At 40.6% G+C, this 21,321-nt stretch overlaps 1 protein-coding gene across 1 annotated transcript in view; it reads right to left on the bottom strand.

The window, feature by feature from the left end:
- Window positions 1-21,321, bottom strand: part of ST8SIA1 (ST8 alpha-N-acetyl-neuraminide alpha-2,8-sialyltransferase 1) — a 147,285-nt gene that overhangs the window by 57,192 nt on the left and 68,772 nt on the right. Inside the window, exons 3-4 of the mRNA XM_057702506.1 lie at window positions 8,040-8,149; window positions 1,375-1,467 (exon numbers count right to left, since the gene is read on the bottom strand). Of these exons, the coding sequence (XP_057558489.1) occupies window positions 1,375-1,467; window positions 8,040-8,149 (203 nt within the window). The remainder of the gene's footprint in view (window positions 1-1,374; window positions 1,468-8,039; window positions 8,150-21,321) is intronic.

Genomic DNA, 21,321 nt, shown 5'->3' with positions numbered 1-21,321 from the left:
CATATATTTCTGTGGAAAAATATTAAGATCATTGTTGTAAAAATAAAGATATTCACATGGGTTAAATTTCTTAAGTATGAAAAATGAAACTATAAATACACTAAAAATTCTTTCTAGAAGAAAACACTTGCTACATATATAGCAAAGGCTTAATATCTATAATAGAAACAGTTATAAATCAATAGGAAAATAGTTTTTAAAAAGAAAAAAAACACAAAATGAGCAAAAATTACAAACAGGCAATTCACAGAAGAAAAAATACTGAGTCAATACCCACTCAGCCCTTATTGTATTCAGAAAAAGAAAGCATATTAAGTAAAAAACAATGTATCATTTTTAACTCAACAAACTGACAAAAATTTAAAAGATGAACAGCACATGATGTTTTCAGTATTGGAAAACAGGGAGTCTGATCCATTACCAAAGAGGAAGTAAATGGTACATTTTGGAAGTGTAACTTCATGGTATGTGTCAAATTAAAAATTGTCTGGTTGTGTTTCCAAACATCTATTTTATGGGAATGCTTAGTTATGAACCACAACAAGTAACACACCATTGTTTATCAAGTGACACACAAGTGCTGTTCACTTGAATAAGACTTCCTTAGGTGACAAGTCCCTCAGCCTAGAATGTCTGGATATTTCGCTCTTAATTGCTAACGTACACAGGAGAGCATAAAGGTGATTTTTGACTCCTCTTTTCACAGAGATTGAGTCATTCTTTACAATGTACAGTCCTTGGAGAAACAGCTCATAGCTTACTGCTGGGCTTCATCAGCCAGAGACGGACGACCCCCAGAAGCTCCCACAGCAGCTGCCAAGATTTCTGGAATCGATACTAGCGGAAGAATTTTCCATCTGCTTTTTCCCAAATCGGACTGAATATCATGTGATGTACTATATTGTAGTATCATATAATCACACATTCCTGTACACTCCCACAATATTGCTACTTTCACGCATGCATATGCAGTAAAGTGGTCATTTCTTTGTTTTTATTCTTTAATAAAACTGATATGACTTCAGTTCACCAATCAATGCCAATCAATGAGTTGGGACTGAAGCCAAGAAATTAGAAAGTAGTAGTAATGAGTAACGATACTATATTACATCTTTGAGCAAAACAATGGATTCACATGTTATTTTTACCATCTCTAAAGGCAAGAAACAGAATCCCAGAGGAAGCATGAAATAGTGTTTGGATTCCCATAATCCTGTCTAGTTTATTTACAATTCCCTCCTTCATCCTTCCTGCCTGTCCAGATGGTTTTCTTCTTTGTTTCCCAAACTGAATTATATTCACTGCCTTTAAGATGTTAAATACTTCAAAAGCCTTCCTTTTAATTCCTCACCAACAAAAGTCGTAAACTCTTACCTTTGCCGAATTATGCTGGGGTTAGCCGTCACTAAATGACTTTTGGATCCAACATCATTGGTGTATTCACTTGACAAAGGAGGAAGATTGCACCTAGAGAAACAAGAACATGCACTTCAGGATGATTTACATGCTTTCAAATAAAGTCAATTATCATGGCAAATAGGAATTTTACTAAGTCTAGCTCAATTGACAAATAACCGCTTTTATCACCTCTCCCTTTTAATAGATATTAGATGACTATTAGCATCTTCAGAATGCTGTCATAAAAACTATTTCTGTTTTAGAAGAAAGAAAATGTCAGCTAGAGAGGTAAGGGATCTACTAAAGGAAAGAGATATAACTAGAATGAATTTATTCCACTCAAAATATTTTTGAGGTGATAGGACAGGGTGTATTAGACTTGAAATTAGCACTCAGGAGGGTGTAGTCCCCTAGAGGACACAAGACCTACTGTGTTCTCTATGGATACCGACAAATCTCAAAAGAAAAGGGAGAGTTGTATGTGCTTGTGCTTTTCATTCTTTTCCCAAATTCTAAATTATGATAGCACATTCAGGGCAGAGTCTACCACCTAAATCAATGCACGTGCAATTTCTGTGTATGTGACCAAAGTATGGTTGACTATTCGTGAAGACAAAATGATTTGTCATCTAAAGAAATGCAATGATTCTCCACCATCCCAGTGTAGGCAAGGAAAAGAGTAAAGGTGACAGGAATAGCTCCTCCTCCCCACCCCCAACACACACCACCCAGCCTCAGGTGCTTTCCTTGACCACAACATCTTATGAATGTTTACAATGGAAAATATTGCAACTGCAAATCCAAATCCCATGGCTTTCTGACAGTGAGACATTAACCAAGTCATCTGCCTCAGTTTCCCCATTACACAAAATGAAGACGATGACTTTTCCTCTCCAATAAGGTACTTGCAAGGAGTAAAGTAAGGAATACATAAAAAAGTCCCTTGATGTCTCACACATAGTAAAAGCTCAAAAATATCATGTATTGGAAAAATCATATAAATATAAATATACATCTATTACTTATGACCACCCAAAAAAAGTCTGTAGCTTCCATTAGATTCTCTTTTATTACTGAGTCCTAATTTCTCCTCTCCACTCATATCTCCAAGTTGACTCCAACCACATCAGCAGAGCCCCTCTAACTTTTTCTTACTTCAGGAAACTAAAGCATTGTTTATTTGCAGTTAGAGCTCTTACATATATTAAGGCCTCAGCCATTACCCAAGTATTAAAATTTCCCTACAGATTTCCCCCAGGACTTGGAATTGTCTGAGCACCGAGTCAGCTGAACAGTGCAAGTTCCTTGATGTTGTCTTGTATTTACCCTGTGACTCCGACCACATCAGGGCATCCTAGGCGGAAACCTGTCTCAGTTGATTTGGAATCTTCCTTTCATCTGCTCTTTGTTAACAAGTTCCTGGTTCTTCTGGCAGCTCCCCATGGAGTAATGAGTCAGCCAGCTGGTGACTTCCACCAAGTACCCATTGAGAACAAACACAACAGGCACTGTGGGGAAGCTGAGTCGCAGAGCCTACTTGAGGCGTCTACAGTCAGTGGTCGCACCATATCCCATGCGGTTTCCAAGGACCGTGTTCGGGAATGAGATTAGTCATTAACAGCCACGCTCATCTGGCCACGGTGCTGACTGTGGTCTGGTGATTTAACTGATCTTTGCAAAGATGAAGAGGACCCCCAGCATAAAACATGGGCTAGAATTTGCGCATGTTGTCTCTCTCTTTTTTTTTTTTTTTTGATGAATGTAATTTTTTCTTTATTTTTAAAAAATTTTTATCGGAGTAGAGTTGATGTACAATGTTGTGTTAGTTTCAGGTGTACAGCAAAGTGAATCGGTTTTATAGATATAGATACCGATATAGATATAGATATCTCCTTCTTTTTCAGATTCTTTTCCCATAGGGGTTATTACAGAATATTGAGTAGAGTTTCCTGTGCTGTACAGTAGGTCCTTGTTGGTTATCTATTTTATATATAGTAGTGTGTATATGCTAATCCCAATCTCCTAATTTATCACTTCCCCTTTGATCTTGATGGCCCTTCACAACATTTGAGAATCAACCACATTATATTAAAACTGTAAACTCTGAATATTGCTAGAAAACGCCGTCAACCTGTTTCGTCACCATTAAACGAATCGAGTTGGTGTTCATGAATAAGTACTTTGTTTTTCCATGCGTTCCTTGTAGATTGATCCATGGCTCATATGTCTGGGTCCCTTCACACCTCCTCTCACAAAGCAAAAGCTCAGAAAAACACTTCTAGAGATGAACTGCCAAATCCTACAGAGAAATGCTTAAAATGATAAAGATAATATTTTGTACATTCATTTCTGGAAAACAGTGACATTGTACGCTGGTGTAAATATCTGATCTTCCGAGTAAACTTTCTCTTCAAGTACAAATATCTGTGATACTTCCCTGTAGCTCTTCTCTTAGAAAAAAGCACACTATAATTTTAGCTCCTCAACTCCTAAATTGATAATTACATAGATTTACATAAAAGGCACATTTAATACAGTCAAATTGTTTCTAATGAGGCATCATTGTGTAAAAATATTTCATACTTTGCCTTATTGCTTGTTGGCACAATGAACAGATATTAATGGCTGAAGTGGCTTAGCAACTGTGCCCATGATCCTAGAAGATTTGGTTACAGAATTGACGAGAAATGAACATTCTTTGAAGTGGGGAGTGGAGACAGGTGGGGAATGGGTCTAGTGAAGAGGAATTTTCAAGTAGAATACATTATGAAATTCCTTTTTCAGTTGTCTGTACAGTTAAATATGTAAATCACATATAATTGAGCATAATTCAAAGGCACCAAAGTTATGTTGTCCTCACTTATATTCCTGACCCAACCAATTCCTCTCCAGGACACAATCACTGTTATCTGTGTCTGGCAGAACTTCCAGATAAACTTTATTCAACAATTTTGTTTCCTCAAGTATTGCTTTTGGTTACAGAACAAATGTTTACTTTGAAAAACAGGGAGTTGACTTTTAGCATTAGAAGACATATTTGAAAATGTCCAAGCAAAGCAAATTGTGGCACTGTTATGTGCTAATTCTGGAAAACATCTTAGACTGTAATCGGGTACACCACTGTGTACAGGTAAGATTGTTTCTGGATCTCATTTTCACTGTACCTGTCCATGTAGCCTATAGTCTAGGACCATACTATATGCTTTTTAATCATATTTACTCACTAAATGTTTAATTTTGAACCTATGACATGATATCAATTTTTTCAAGGTGCCCCCAAAATGTGAATTAAGCAACCATATATATCCATAAATGGTCCAATATATGATAGATCCATAAATGGTCAAAGAAGACTACTTTACAATTTATCAACATTTAATTACTCCCATACTGTAAACTCTTAATAAGGCTTTTAAAAAATTCAAATGTGTTACGATAGCGGCACCATTTTTGAAACTGAATCAAAGGCACACGCACACACAGTCCTAGTTTTGGTGCTACCTTCTTTGAATTCTTTTCAATCCTCACCTCCCTCATCATTCCATGAATATTTGTTTAATCCTGTGCTGTGCACCCCAGTCACAGGCAGTCATTAATTCTGAACTTGAATATATCAATGTTGATTGTATACAATGCAAAGGTAGCCATGTTTATTTGTAATAAATAAATATAGGTAACCTCCTAAGATGAATAGGCCTGGTCTTCTGCATGTTAAGTTTAAAATATCCATCTTCCTAAATGTAGTGACACACACACATGCACACTCAAGAATAAAAAAAAAAAAAAAAAGTACATTTGTCGTACTGCCTCCTTTCACATTGCACTCAGACCTCTTGAAATCACTTAACTTTCCTGAATCTGTGAGTAGAATTTTTCCACTCTTTCTTCCTTACATAGTTTCTGGAAAAAGCAAATCAACTTACACTTGAGAGCAATATGAAAATTTAAACCAGACTACGTGAATGGGTCACAGTTGTGTGACAGCCACATCATCACAGAATCAGGTTCCACAATGGAAAGGCTGGGGGAATTGTCTGTGGCCACCTCCTCACATAGATGAGAAAGCTGAGCTGCAGCAAGGTACAATGGTGCACTGTGGGGCACAGAGAGAGTCTGCAGCAAGGGCCAGTCCTCCTGCCCCTCTGTTTTCTTTGCTGGCCCCTCAACCTCCACCTACTGTCAATGTATTAGAGGATGTACGTCTGCTCTCCAGGCAATTGTCTCCACTTCTACCGCTTAAATACCATCTCACTGCACCCTCCCCATGGCTCATAACCCTGTGGCAGCATTTGGTGTCTTTCCCACATTAGAGCTTGCAAAGGCTGGCCTGTGCCTAGAAGGGAATGGAAAGAGGGCTCCACCCAGATGCCACATGCCTTCAGAAAGTTCCCACTCACTTATCATCTGCCTCTGAATCTCCCGGGTTACAGTGCTGGCATGTCTCCAGGTTCTAAGTCCATGATGGAATTGTCCAATGTACCATTTCCAACCCCAGTTAAGACTCAATACAAAGTAGATGCTCACTAAACAGATGTTGACTTGAATTAAGAGACAATACATTTTTATAATCTCCATTTTTCTGTTTGTATGTATCATAAAAAATAATGGCAATGGAGAGGAAAACACAGTCTTACGCTGGAAAAACTATGGCAGGGCACCTCCATAAAGGAAAGACAGATATGAGGGTGAGTCAAAAATTACCCACACTCCGGTTATATTAAAACTTCTATTGGCTGCACTGTCTTATCAGAGCTTTCCGTTCAAGGCTACTGTCTCCCCAGTCACTGCTGTGCAGGTGTGAACGTGTTACATCAGTTCATTTGTAACTGTAGTGCGAGCAAAAATGGATGCCCCATTTGTGATTTGCATGAAAGAAGAGCAGTGTGCAATTATTTGTTTTTTGTGGTCTGAGGGTGTGCACATCTGCACACTTCTGCCCACACTGTGGACACTCTGCAAAAACTTTTTGTGGTGTTAAAGCATCTTCCCTATAGTCCTGATCTTGCTCCATCATACTTTCACCTTTTTGGTCCCCTGAAAGCAGCCCTATGAGGACGAAGATTCACTTCTGATGAAGAAGTGAAGACAGTGGTGCATTCGTGGCTCACAGCTCAGCCTAAAACATTTTTTAATGAGGGAATACGAAAGCTTGTTGACAGATGGACTGAGTGGACTGAAAAACAAGGAGATTATGTCAAGAAATGATGTATTTGTCTTTTCTAAAAGTTAAATTCCACAGCCGCAGTGCGGATAATTTTTGACTCACCCTTGAAGAAATGGCCCTCCCAGCTCTGCATTAGGCTTCACCAGTGAGATAAAGTCTTTCGAGAAGCCCAATCCTTGCTCTCTGAGAGGGAACTTGACCCTCTCCTGAGTACACAGCTTCCTTGAAACACTCTCAGACAGGCTTTACTCTCCCCTACTCCACTTAGCTCAGAGCCCAGAGATGGTTCAGTGTTCTCTCAGCTACCTTTTGCCACTTCTAGACCATTATCTATTTATCCTTAAAAAAGAACACCAAACCCAACCCCCAACCCCCTTCAGCTTTCCACCTTCTGTGTTGCTGGAAGCCTCAGCCTTCCCAGCCCCGGAACCTTTTGGCCCCTCGTTCATAGTTGTTCCCAATTCAGTGAGACTTGGGGGCCACCTGAAAGACCCTCCCCAGAATAGTCTCCAAGTTCCTTCATCTCTTCAGTAACAAATGTCCTTTCCTTCTGCTCATCCCCCAGAGAAGCTGAAGTCACATTCTAAAGTCATATTCTCCATTCTTTGACATTAGCTTTCTTTTTTCCATCTTCTCATCTTCCCCACAGCTCCCCCCAGTTCTGAACAACACAGTCATTTGGTCCCATTGGCCCCCTTCCTTCCTCCCTTACACCTCTCAGGGCCCACTTCCCATCCAGCCCAGACTTCAAAGTGTGTCACTTCACGCTCCCTCTAGCCAGCACCCTCCATGCTGTCCCTCCCCACCCTTCTCTCCTGGACAACCCCAAGCCTGTGTCCATCCAATCACTCGCCGTCTTCCCTTCTGGTCAAAATTACCCAACAGGGCAAGTTGATGCCATGTCAATGTCATGGTCTCTACCCTCGGCTGGATGCATTCTAGCAATCCCTTTACACACCCCTGCAGGGTCATATAACCACTCTGCTCAGTCCCCTTACCAAGCTCCTTTTTGCTCAAAATGTAATCCCCCTCCTTCCTTCCAGTTTTCCTAGTCCTGCACAGATCCAATCCTTCTTCAAATCCTACTAGCTACTTCCAAATGCTTTTGTGAAAAACAAAGCAGCAAAGTGTGTAGAATGAAATTAATGAAAATGTTTATTCACAGAGAGTTCATCTTAAGAACAAGTTTTAAAGTTGGAATCACCCAACTGTATCATCTAAAATTAAATGAGTGTTTCCACTTTGGGGGTCTCCCCACGACCACTTAGGCTTTCACAGCTTTGTACCTTCTTGGGGCCCATTCCCTGGCTCCCTTGGCCCTCTCCTCAACTCCCTTGTCTGTGAACTTGAAGGGAAGCTGAAGAGCAGCTACAGCTGATTAATCACCAGTGACTGGTTTCCAAAGGCCCCAGGGCTGGCAGGAGGGGTAGGGGAGAGGAGAGAAGGCAGAGGCCGCGCTGTGGGAGCTCTCTCTTACCGCATGACAAAATCTGCTTCATCTATTTGACGGCCACAGCCACTCTTCTTCAGAATCCCACCATTTCCCACCACCGCGCATTTCTTCAAGGGCAGCTGGAATGGGGTTGCCTAGCAACAGAAAACAAGGCGGGTTTTCACTGCAGAGAACACACAACCGCTCACAAAATCATTGTTTACAGCAGACCTGGCTGGAGGATTTGATTGAAGATTGGGCAGAGTGAAAAGAGCATGTAGAAAGAAAGATGCCAGGAACTTTGCAACGAACAAACTAGCCCGTTCTTTTGAAATAAAAGAAAAAAACAATTTTTTTAAACTCCTTGAAGTGTATTTCAATTTAACAACATTTCTTTGGGATCCAAGTGGCCGTGCACATAGTAGGGACTGATTGCTAAAGAAAATGGAAAAATCCTCACTAAACACAGGATTCCTTTTAAAGGCATTAAGCTGGGAACAGACTCAAATGAATTCCATTCCCCTATTGGGATGCAATGTCATTCATTCATACAATCAGTCATTCACTCAACAAACATTGCTGAGTGTTTCCTATGCTAACTGCTGGGGATAAATGAAAAGACAGAGAAGGCACAGATCTCAGGATTCTCAGTTTGGGATGCGAGGAGAGTGGGAACACATAAACTTATGTAATAGACCCTACTGTAATGCTGAACTTGCTATAGAAGAGGTAAGCTTCACATGCTGTGGAGAATCCATACAGGGGCAAGAAGGCACGTCTGTCAAGCTGACTCAGGAACACTTTCTCACTCGAGATGAATCTTTAAGCATGAGTAGGATTTTGCCAGGCAGAGAGAGCAGCATAATCAAAGACACAGAAGTATGCTGAGCAAATGCTGTGTTTATGAGCAAATGAACACTCTGGGTGGGTCTGTCTAGAACTCAGGAAGCACTAAGCGGCAAGTGACCTGTGTCCAACCACACAGCATGTGACTTTCTGCAGACACTGAACTGGACTGCAAAGAAAACGTTCCGTGTACCTGAATGTTCCCAGGGGTGCTATTTATAGTACCAGGGAATATCAAAACCCAGCACTAGCCCCTGGAACAGAAATGTGACATTCGGTCTCTTTTAGCTGGGTCAGCAAGAACCACCAGGCACAGCACTTACTGCTTGCTGAAACCAGGCACAACGGTTGACGTTTCTCTGGGGGAAGCCCTTCCATCTGCATAACCGGGACACAAAATAACCATGTCGATATTAAGTCGGCCACCCTCGATGAATCTGAAGGGCATAATATGGATTATGCCAAAAGAATAAATGAATGCACGAATATATGCACATAGGCATAAAGTAATTATACCAGAAAAATGAAATTCCAGGAGTGTGCATGATCACTGGTAGCTGAGGGGCACTCACTGTAGCACAAGAAGGCAATTTCACTTCCTTGATTTCTAGTTCATAAAAGGAACAGCCAGAACTATGACAATATAGTTGATGAAGATACAGTACTGAAACTGTAGCGTCTAAGCATCTGCAGATGGGAAAGACTTCCCTTCGTAATTATGACAGAGACTGTCCAGTGACCTCCACAGTAGGATACAAAGAGGAGGGTCAGGCAAAGGTCAGCCCTCCAACACGCCCGGGACGCGCCAGGATGACACATGGCATTCTTCTCAGGCACTCCTGGGAGGAGGATTTGAAACAACGCTAGAAACACACACAGGCTAGATCTGTAATTTGTTAGATGGAGATTTAAGCATTTATGCCCAAATTCACTGTTCTTTTATTCCACAAGTATTTACTAAGCACCTACTCTGTTCCAGGCACTGTCCTGGGTGACAGGGACATAATAAACCCTGTTCACAAGAAGCTCACACTCTAGTGGAGGAAAGGATGATAATAAGACAAAGGAGTAAAACAAACAGTATCAGATGGTAACATGGACTGTGCAGAGAAAGAAATCATTGGCATGAGAAGATCAGGAAACACTTTTGAAGAGGACTTGCCATTGAAATAGGGTGGTCAGGACACGCGGAAACAAATCCCTGAAGGACACAGGGGAGTGAGCCTTACAGGTACCTGTGGGAGCCACTGGGGCAGACCTGGAGGAGGGCACACTCCCGGGGTGTGAACTGAGGAGACATTAGAGACTTACCTGGTGAGGAGGTTGGGGAACAAATGCTGTAGGGCCTCACAGGGTATTGTAAAGACTTTCAGCCTTATTCTGAGATGAGAATCAAGTCCAGGTAGGGTGAGCAAAGGAGTGACGCCAGGCCATGTTTTGGAACAATCGCTCTGCTACTGCATGAATAGGCTGTGAGATGTCATGCACAGAAAGACAGAGACCAGTCTCCTGTAACGACAGGCTAGAGATTTTGGTGGCCTGGGCTAGAGTGAGAGCAGTGGGGGTGGTCAGAATTAAGCAGATTCTGGAAATGTTTTGGAGGAAGAGCTGACTGGATTTGCTGATGCAATGGAAGTAGGATAAGAGAAAAGGAGAGGAATCAAGAAGGACGCCAAGGTTTGGGGATTGGACAACTGTGAAAATGGACTTGTCATTTACTGAGACATAGAAGATGACAGAGGACCAGGTTTTAGGCAGGATGATTTAGAGTTCAATTTTGAATACATCAAGTGTGAGATCCCTATTAGACATTTAAGTGGTGATATCAAGTAGGCAGCTGATTATATGAGAATACAGTCAGGGAACTGGTCTCTCCTGGAGACAGAAAGATGGAGGTGATCAGCATACAGTAGGTATTTAAAATCAGGAGACTAGCTGATGAATGAGTGTAGACAGGAAAGAGGAGAGGTCTAAGAACTGAATCCTGGGACACTCCAACCAGGAGTCAGGAGACCTGGAGGAGGGGACACTCCCGGGGTGTGAAATGAGGAGGAAAGAGCCCACTGTGTCTGGAGATGAGTAAGCAAGGGACAGGAGACTGAGCAGAAATCTGTAAAGGAGACTAAGAAGGAGGGGCCAATGGAATTGGAGGAAAAAACAGGAAAGTAGGATGTCTTGGAGGCAAAGTTAAAAAAAAAAAGTATCTCAAGATACTCAAGAAGCACAAGGGGAAAAAAATTGCAGCAAATGCTATGGATAGATTACATAAGATAAATGCTGAAAACTGCCACAGGATTTTGCAACATGGAGGTCACTGGTAACCTTAACCAGGACAGATCTGGTTCAGGAGTGAGGATGGAAGCCTGATCTGAGTTCAATGAGTTATACACGTATATTTGCAACTATCTGTATATGGTTTATGTGAGAAGTGTGGGCTCACTCATAAGTTTGCTTTGTAAAAGCCAACTTAACCCCACCTCATTGTGGGGTTGGACCAGATCAACTGACAATGCCAGTTTTCCAAGCAAGAATCTGGGCAGAACAAGCAGAGTTGGGAAGCAGCAGCAGCAGTAGCAGCATAAACCTGGGTACAAATACTACCTCCCAACTTCCAGATTGTGGGACACGTGGGCGTTCCACTTCCTGTCTCTGAAGAGGGATGATGCTGCCTAGGATTATATGAGATTATATGAGATGAGGTATGCAAAGCATCTCACTGAGCCACTAGCATGGTGGTCCTCCCATCATCCTTCCCTTCTTGTTTCATCTCTTTCCTCCTTCCAGCAGAGTCCACTGACTCATTCAAGCCACAGAATACTCAGATTCCATGGGTTTGGAGGAAACATGGTAAAATAGTGATTTATCAAACTCTGTCTTAACCAGAATAATTTTATTCGCAGAAAATTTACCTATTTTATATGGTATTTACCTATTCTTATATTACATATAAGTATATATACATATACAACCATATATATATATACCATAACACTTTTTTTAAGCCTTTAAACAAAAGCCCAATTGAGGAGGAAGCCATTCCTGACTGTGCTGGTAATATTTGCTTACTTTGTCTTCATTTGGTCAACACAAGCCCTCACACAAGCAATTTCATTTCAATAATGGTTTCTCCAGTGCCTGAATGCACTCTTCTGGGCTTGGTAACACGTCAGTGAACAAAAGAGCTCACCAACGTTTTCCAGAGAAAAAATTTAGTTGAGAAAATACTGTGGGATTTTTTTAAACTAACTGGGGCAATAGTATCATTATTCTATTTTAGACACACAATATCTCAACTTGGTAATGGTCGATGCTTACCAGAATGATGTGTGAACAAGGTGTTCTCCTTTTGGTGTATAGTACATGGAAAGAATTCTGGTCATCCATTTCCACATAAATATTATGATTCTTTTAAGGAGTATTTTTATTAAGGCACTAACTGCATCCTTTCCTTTCAAAGGTATCTCCTTGCATCCACGTTAGAAAATATCTATTGGATCTAAGAATACAATACTATACTGTAACACTCTTCCTGCTAACCTTAAAAAAATACTACTCTAAATGAAAGGACGGATTAGGCAGATTGACTACAGCAATGGGCTCAAAATATTGCTTGACCACCCATTCACCTTATAAATCTTTGTCCAAGTTTTTTCACCTATCACTGTTCCATCTGTTGATGGCCATCTACTTAATGACTGTATTATATTAACCATGTGGATTCAGATCACGGTTTGTCGGGCCCTTCAAATTCTCAGTGCCTCACTGGAAGTGAGGCATGATAATAACTCTCCCATCTGTCTCTCAGTATGATGATGAGGATTAAAATCAGCTGAGGTATCGAACATCATCAGAAAACTAAGTCCCATATAAACATGAGATTAGCATGTAATTAAATACTAAAAAAATTAAATTCTCTGGGGAAAAATGATCATTACATTGCTAGACCACTACTATTATATATAGCTTATCTTTGTGTGAAATACTTTCAATTTCAAAAGTTTATATAGATTTTGGACAAAATATTTTTATCCTTGGCCCTTTGAGGGTATATCTACTACTTCAATAATCAATGAGTTTTCAAATGCACCTTTTTTATGAATCATTCCAAGTGTCATATTTTTTTGCTCACGGCTCTATACGCAAACTAAGAACAGATCAGATGATCAACAATTTGTTCAATAAGTTAATCATTTAATCAGTAGATTTCCATTTGAGCATTTCATCTATTTCAAGCAGTGTCTGATCGAAAGGCATTTTCTTAAAGTCATAATGGGTATATTATTTGTTCATTTATTTACCTTTAAAAATTTATTGTATTGAAGTATAGTTGACTTACAATGTGTTAATTTCTGCTGTAGAGCAAAGTGATTCAGTTACACACACACACACATTCTTTTTTTATATTCTTTTCAATTATGATTTAATCACAGGATATTGAATATAGTTCCTTGTGCTATACAGTAGGATTTTGTTTTTTATCCATTCTTTATATACTAGTTTGCATCTGCTAATCCCAAACTCCCAATTCATCCCTCCCCAACCCCTCTCCCCCTTGGCAACCATATGTCTGTTCTATATGTCTGTGAGTCTGTTTCTGTTTTGTATAAGTTCATCTGTGTCATATTTTAGGTTTCACATAAAATGATATCAAATATTTGTCTCTGTATGACTTACTTCACTTGGTATGATAATCTCTAAACCCATCCATGTTGCTGCAAATGGCATTATTTCATTCTTTTTTTATGGCTGGGTGGTATTCCATTATATATATATACACCTCATTTCCTTTATCCATTCATCTGTCGAGGGACATTTAGGTTGCTTCCATGTCTTGGCTATTGTGAATAGTGCTGCTATGAATATACGGGTGCATGTATCTTTTTGAATTATAGTTTTGTCCAGACATATGCCCAGGAATGGGATTGTTGGATCATAAGGCAACTCTATTTTTAGTTTTTTGAGGAACCTCCATACTGTTTTCCATTGTGGCTGCACCAATTAACATTCCTACCAACAGCATAGGAGGGTTCCCTTTTCTCCACACCCTCTTCAACATTTGTTATTTGTAGATTTTTTAAATGACGGCCATTCTGACTGGGGTGAGGTGGTACCCAGTCACCCCACTGTAGTTTTGATTTGCATTTCTCTAATACAGTAAGTCCCCTACATATGAACCTTCAAGTTGCAAACTGTCAAAGATGCGACCGCGCCCTTGCATGTCTAATCACGTAAGTTAGTTTACATGTCCAATGTACATTGTCACATGCATCCATCCTTTACGACAGGGGTCCCCAACCCCCAGAAAATGGACCAGTACAGGTCTGTGGCCTGTTAGGAACCAGGATGCACAGCAAGAGGTGAGTGGCGGGCAAGCGAGTGAGTGAGCGAGGGAGGCTTCATCTGTATTCACAGCCGCTCCCCATCTCTCACATCACCACCTGAGCTCTGCCTCCTGTCAGATCAGCGCAGGGATTAGACTCTCATAGGAATGCGAACCCTACTGTGAATGGCATATGAGAGGGATCTAGGTTGTGCCCTCCTTTTGAGAATCTAATGCCTGATGATCTGAGGTGGAGCTGAGGTGGTGGTGATGCTAGTCCTGGGGGGCGGCTGCAAATACAGATCATCATTAGCAGAGAGGTTTGACTGCACAGAGACCACAGTAAATCAACTGCTTTCACTCACATCAAAACCCTATCAGTGAGAGGCAAGTGAAAACAAGCTCAGGGCTCCCACTGATTCTGCATTATGGTGAGGTACATAATTATTTTATTATATATTACAATGTAATAATAATAGAAATAAAGTGCACAATAAATGTAATGTGCTTGAATCATCCCGAAACCAACCCCCCTGCCCAGTCCATGGAAAAACTGTCTTCCACAAAACCCATCCCTGGTGCCAAAAAGGTTGGGGGCTGCTGCTTTACAAGCAGCTGTGCTTTTGTGTACTTTACTGTACAGTACTGTATAGAATACAGTAGTACAGTATCTTTATTTCAAGCCCAGGATGTCTGGAAAAAAGCGTACAAGCAGCCATGATGTAGCTGGTACTGCTGAGAAGCGCCAAGTGATAACAGTGGAAACAGAAGTGAACATAATTGAGAGAGTGGAGCAACAAGAGGAAGAAGAAGGAACTGAAGAACCCAAGAGATTCACAATGCAGGAAATGGCAAGGGGATTTTCTTTATTTGAGGAGGCACTGTTAGTTTTTGAGGCACAAGACCCGAACTTAGAACTTTACACAAAGGTTGCAGCAGCCGTTCAGAACGCAATCCAGTGCTACCGTGTCATCCATGATGAGAAAAAAAAAGCTACTACCCAGACATCACTGGGTCGTTTTTTCAAAAGGGAGACAGAATTGAACCCAGCGAGGAACCAGAACCTGTGCCATCAGCATCAGACGTGAGTGAAATTGCACCTAGCCCTCCGTCTCCTATTCCTAATGGTCCTTCAACTCTGCCATCTCCCACCTCATCTCCCTCCTCTCTTCAGTAACTCTTCCTGCATGTTCACTCGATGCCAGCCCCTGTGTGCCAGCTGTTGGACTGTACTAATGGACTTTTCAAGGTACCGTACTGTAAGATTAAAACTGTTTATTTTTTGTTTTTTTTAATGTATTATTTGTGTGTAAAGTATTATAAACCTACTACAGAACTAGATAGCTAATTGTGTTAGTTGGGTACCTAGGCTAACGTGGTTGGACTTACGAACAAACTGGACTTATGAACATACTCTCAGAACAGAACTCGTTCATACGTAGGGGACTTACTATAATTAGCGATGTTGAACACCTTTTCATGTGCCTCCTGGCCATCTATATGTCTTCTTTGGACAAATGTCTATTTAGGTCTTCTGCTATAATGGATATATAATCTCCAAACTTCAAGAACAAACATGAGCCCCACCACTCTGAATATGAGCTAATTAATGAAGCCATTCAGAATCTTGGTTCTGTGACACCCTTTATCCTTATCATGGTCCACAGCTTACACTGCCTGTGCCTCTTAAATAGCCCTGATGCCTGACTTCCCTTTTCATCCAACAATTATTCATTGAGCCCTGATATGGACCCGGAGCTGTTATGATGCTGGAAATGTACTGGTGAACAACATAGACACATACCCTGCTCATGGAGACAGGAAAAACAGAATTTAACAAATAGGAAAGTACAGAGTGCTATAAGGTTAAGAAAATCTCTCTGAGGAACTGACACTGGGACCTGAGATCTGAAGTTTTTAGGCATAAGAAAGGTAATTGAGATTTCTGGTCTATTAGATAATCTTAGGAAGACTGGGAGGAAAAAAGACAAAAATTAGAGTCTTTGATGTTTTATGGTATGAATGAAGGTGAAAAGCCTTATTACAGGCTGGAAGACTTTTTCAGGGACAAACTACAAATGCCAACTGTGAAAAGATTCTTGGCTGAGAATATGACTTTTGAAGAAGGCTACTAAAAACTGAAGAACTTAAACTCTGTTCTTTGTGCCTTATGTAAGTAGCTCCAGAGCATCCCAGAATGGTTTTTATAATTAAGTGAATAAAGCCTTATTGACCAAGTCATTTCCAAAGCCACATGCCTCACTTTTTCCTCCTCTTCATGGGCAATCCACATAAGACAACAAAGTAGTAAGACCCAGTGACCTCAATCGCCTACTCATCTTCCATCTCATAGACATACTAGATAATTAAACTACCTAGTGAATGGTACACTATCTAGTGAATGATAATTACACTACCTCTATGAGCAACTGAGTTAACCACGGTCAATCTCTAACTCTTAAGAGTTTGAGCTGGCTTTGGTGGGGAGGGGGGAAGGACAAGCATGGGAAAAAAGAAACATGTAAACCATTTAGTAAATAAGAAACCAGATTAAACAATGTTGTGGTAACCATTTTCACGGGAATACACAACATTTTAGTAAGAGCACTTCTGATTGCAAATTAGAGGTGTAGAAGTCAACGAGGGACTTCTACACCTATGGCTAGGGTCTGCCGCCCCTGTTCAGCAAGAAGAAGTTTCAGAAGAAGAGACCTTCAGCCCCCTTACCCCTTAAGAATAAGTATAGAGTGGGGGGGGGGGGGGCGGGGGGAGGCGGGGGTTGAGACAGACTGGGACCTGAGACCCTTTGCTACAGTGCTGCAATGCTTGCACCTGGACACACCTCTCTTCAAGCAACAAAATACAAAGAAACTGTATGGGACTAAAAATAACCATGTACCTGGTCAGTTGGGGCAAAATTATGGACAAAAGATACAAAGAGACCAAAAAACCCCACTGCCACTCTTGAAAAGCCTGGACCAAAAGCAGGGGGACCGGACCAAAAGCAGGGGGACCGGAGCAAAAGCAGGATACTGCGCATGCCCTCTGCACCCAACATCACAAAGGGGTGGGGAAACCACCTAAGCCCCGCTCCGGCCTGACCCCTGGACACACCTCTATCCTCACCCCCATATAAGGAACAAGCTGGCCCCACCTTGGGAAGCCAGCAAGCAAGGGAACCTGTTGCTTGTTCTCGCTCTCCCCTGCTGTAGCAGGGGCCCCAGTAAAGCCTTGGGAAAAAAAAGTTACAGTAGTTTTGGAAAGAGAGAGGGTATCTTTTAGGCATGTCTAACAATGTAAAAAATTAGCATCAGAATCAAAGAACAAAAAATGTTTTACAGAACCACAGCAGGACAAAACTGGAGATTAGGGAGACCTCTGTAAACGTTCCTACATCCAAGTAATAAAAATAACTAACCTTAAACCTAGGCTTCTTGGGAGCACCAGGAAGCCAAAAAGTTTGAAATCCTGGAAGCGACCCACTTGGATTCTATCCACAGTGAAGCTCAATCAGAAACAACCTAAGCCCTAAACAGATGAGAGAAGGCTCTGAGGTGCCCCAAATTAGGAGAACTGAGTAACAGACTGAATCAGATGAAGCAGACTAGTGGTCAATTAAATAACTTTAATATCAAGAATTTCTCTAAGCAATGAACTTGTATTTTAAAATGCTTTCTCGCTTTTGAAGACAGTAACAAAAGACTCCATTGTTTTAAATTCAACACAGAATATATCAGGTTATTATAATTCTCACCATACTCCACTGATTCAAAGTAAGTTTCTCAGATGCACTGAGTGATTTCTGGACCTACCTTGCTCTAGATTCTTCTTCCTCTAGCTTCCTTCTATCACTGTTTCTACTGTAACCTACATTCTTCGCCTTGTTGCTTTTATACTTGGAGGGAAGGGGAGAAATGGTATAAATATTTCTGAATAAACATGGTTTCATAAACTAAAAAAAAATTTAAAAATGAGGCGGTCAAGCTAAATTTTGCTGGTTTTGTTACACATGTAACTTTATGCTGATCTTTTAGCTAGAAGAGTTGGCACTTCTATTCTCACAATTCATAATTCAATGGAGAAATCTTGGTCTGTTTTGCTCTGCTACTCCCTCCAAACTTCTCTTCAATAGGAAGGATGATTAAGTCTTCCTTATTCATGCAACTGTGTTTTCAAGCTAGAAAAATTACCAAGCCTTTCAGTACTTAGAATACAACCAAATGCCACGATTAAGAAAAGAAATCAATGTCAGTGTTAGATGTGGGTCTCAAGTCCTAATAGAAAAGCAGGGATTTGATTTGCAACCCTTTAGAGTGGCTTAAAAGGCTGTCACTATATGCCTGCTGCTATTAATCATGAAGTCAAAACATATGCTTGCCTTATTGATGCAAACATCAAGTTTTTGTCCATAAGAACATGAACTCACACATCTAACTGCAGTCTAACCCATTCATTTCTGTGTACCCTCACCCACATATCCACATGGACTCCCACACATAATTATGCTTCACCCACACACATAATTTAATTTCTTGCCCATATGTTAATTATATCCTCAACCTAGGCATCTAAATACACCCCCTGCCTCACATCTAATTACAGCCCCCCTCTTATGAATGTAATTACACCATTCATCCACCCATCTAATTATGCCCTCCTTGACATATTTAATTGCACTGCCCTGCTCAAGAACCTAATTACATTCTAACCAGTGCATCAATTAAGCCCCCAACCCTCCAATCATATTCTTCAGATGCACATCTCTTTATCTCTGTACCCCACTTTATTATTTCAACTAAGGGACTGGCAACTTCCCACAAGCAAATTCCTAGTAAGCATGGCATCCAACGAAACAGGCAAAATAATGACAAGATGCAGCTCAATCAAAACCAGTTTTGGCCCTTTCCAGTAAATAAGCTTTTTCTTAGATTTGTTTTTTCCCTTGGAAGTCCAAATTAAAATTTCAGATGTTCTCTTATTTTGCATGTTTAAGCATTTTTATGATGAAAATATCTAGTAGTTAATTTATTTCAGAGACAAACGCTTCCCATTACAGATATTTAATTATTGAGCCCTTTAAAAAAAATTACCCAAAACTTTGCCTGGGGATATATATTTATAAATACTAATTATAGAATATTTGCACAGCCCTACCACTCAAAAAAGGTTAACTGTTCTTCAGTTACACAAAATGAATTTCCAGAAAGCTGTTGCTAAGCTCCGTATTCCCCATTCCACTAATAAAATTGTGATTTTTAAAAGATTAGTTTAGTATTAATAGTCTTTCTTACACAGGATGCATCTCTGGAAACTGAATGTGAATACTTATATACTGGGTACTATTTCCCTATTAAACTTTTTGACTCAATCCATTATAATAAAAAATAACACAAGCATTCCAAGGAGTATTATGTATTTTTCACATCTGTTTTTCTGGACATAACTTCTGAAAGCCAACTATAAAACATCAGTTTAGATTTTAAGAACAAAGCTGACTCCATATTAGATCTGTTCCTTTTCCTGTGCTTAGTCATGTTGACTCTGCACCTTCTGTAAAAGAATGTTGCCTCTAGCCTGAAATATACAGGATAGCCTATTCTCAGGGCTCTGACCTTTGAGTCCATTCATACAGAGATAAAAAGTTGCAGAACAGAGAATAACTTTTGTCTTGTTGGAGGTTTACAGCAACATTGTGACCTATGTGGACAGCTGCAAGAACCAAGGATTCTGACACCAAGAAGTCTGCAACAACTAAGCAGGCCTCTCTGTCACCTTGCCTTTAAAAGTGCTTTGCCGAAACCCTTTGAGGAGTTTGGGTTTTATGGGCACAAGGTACCCATCTCCTTGCATGGCCCTGCAATACACCTTTCTCTGCTCCAAACTCAAACATTTCAGTTTGTTTGGCCTCACTAAGTGTCAGGCACACAGACCTGCTGTCAGTAACAAGATAACCATTCATTAGATTTATTGAATATTTCATATTTAATTCCTGGTTAACTGAAGTTTGTTATTAATCTTGTTTCTGACCTATGGATGCTAAAGTAGTAAGAAGCGCCTATACTTTAGGCCAGAGGTTGGGCACATTTCAAAAACTCTCAAAACTGGGGGCTTTCTTATGGTGGAAAGGAAAGGAAATATGATGGGCATGCACGTTGCAAAGGTAGTGGCCAGTGATTCCTAGTAGTGGAGCGGAAAGTGGCAACCACAGCAGCAGAAACTGCGCCTCATATCATGGTGAGACTTTGTCCTGTCAACTCCTGAGGTGGAAATACCACCAAAAGATTCTTTTTCTGCAAATATAGGCAGTACATCTTGCTGTTGATGAGCCTTACCCTATAGCCTGCTGTGTGCATCCGAGTCCTGGCTTAATGTTTCCTCTATGACCACTGGCAAGTTACTTAACCTCAGTGCCTTAGTCTTCCCACTTGTAATAATGGTATCCACCCTATACAGTTGTTGTGAGGATTAAATGAGCTCTGTCTGGCACAAGGTGCGTGATCGATAACTGTTATTTTTATTTTTAATGGACCCAGATTTTCTCAACAGCACAGCCTAGAAACCTTGGCATCATGTTTGCTCATCTCTCAATATCACACTAACATCTACCTCTGCAAAAGCTCTTCTATGCTTTTTCTCTTTCCACCCTCACTGTAAATATTTTTACAATGGCCGCTTACTATTAGTCTGCTTCTAGTTCTTGTCTGCCATCCCTCCTTTATTCTCATATACTAGTTATTCTTCTAAGACAAAGGTGATGGTATCACAGGTGTTTGCAATATGTCCAAAGGCATCAAAAAATGCTCATTAAATACGTGTATCAATGATCCCTCAATAAATCTTTAACTAAACAAAGGCTAGTGCAAATCACTCCCCTACCAAAATAAGTACAAAATGTACTATGTTTGCTCCTTGTCCACAGACAAAAATGTTTGAGATCTTTGAAGCACTCAGGACCCACCAACACCCCAAACTCTGTACTCATCCTTTTCTCAAACCACATCATTTAGGCTCACACCCAATATTCTCTCCAAGCATTTTATTTACGACTGCTGGCCTCCAATACAGCCCAAATTTCCTGCCTCCCTATACTTTTATTGAGGCTACTACAGTGCCTCCTCCCCTTCCACCCCTACTTCCTCCTCTATTATCCACTGACCAAAT

This window comes from Hippopotamus amphibius, chromosome 12 (assembly GCF_030028045.1).
Source record: "Hippopotamus amphibius kiboko isolate mHipAmp2 chromosome 12, mHipAmp2.hap2, whole genome shotgun sequence".
Taxonomy (NCBI): domain Eukaryota; kingdom Metazoa; phylum Chordata; class Mammalia; order Artiodactyla; family Hippopotamidae; genus Hippopotamus; species Hippopotamus amphibius.
Note: the sequence above shows the minus strand (reverse complement) of the source record. Positions and strands in the feature narration are given on the sequence as shown.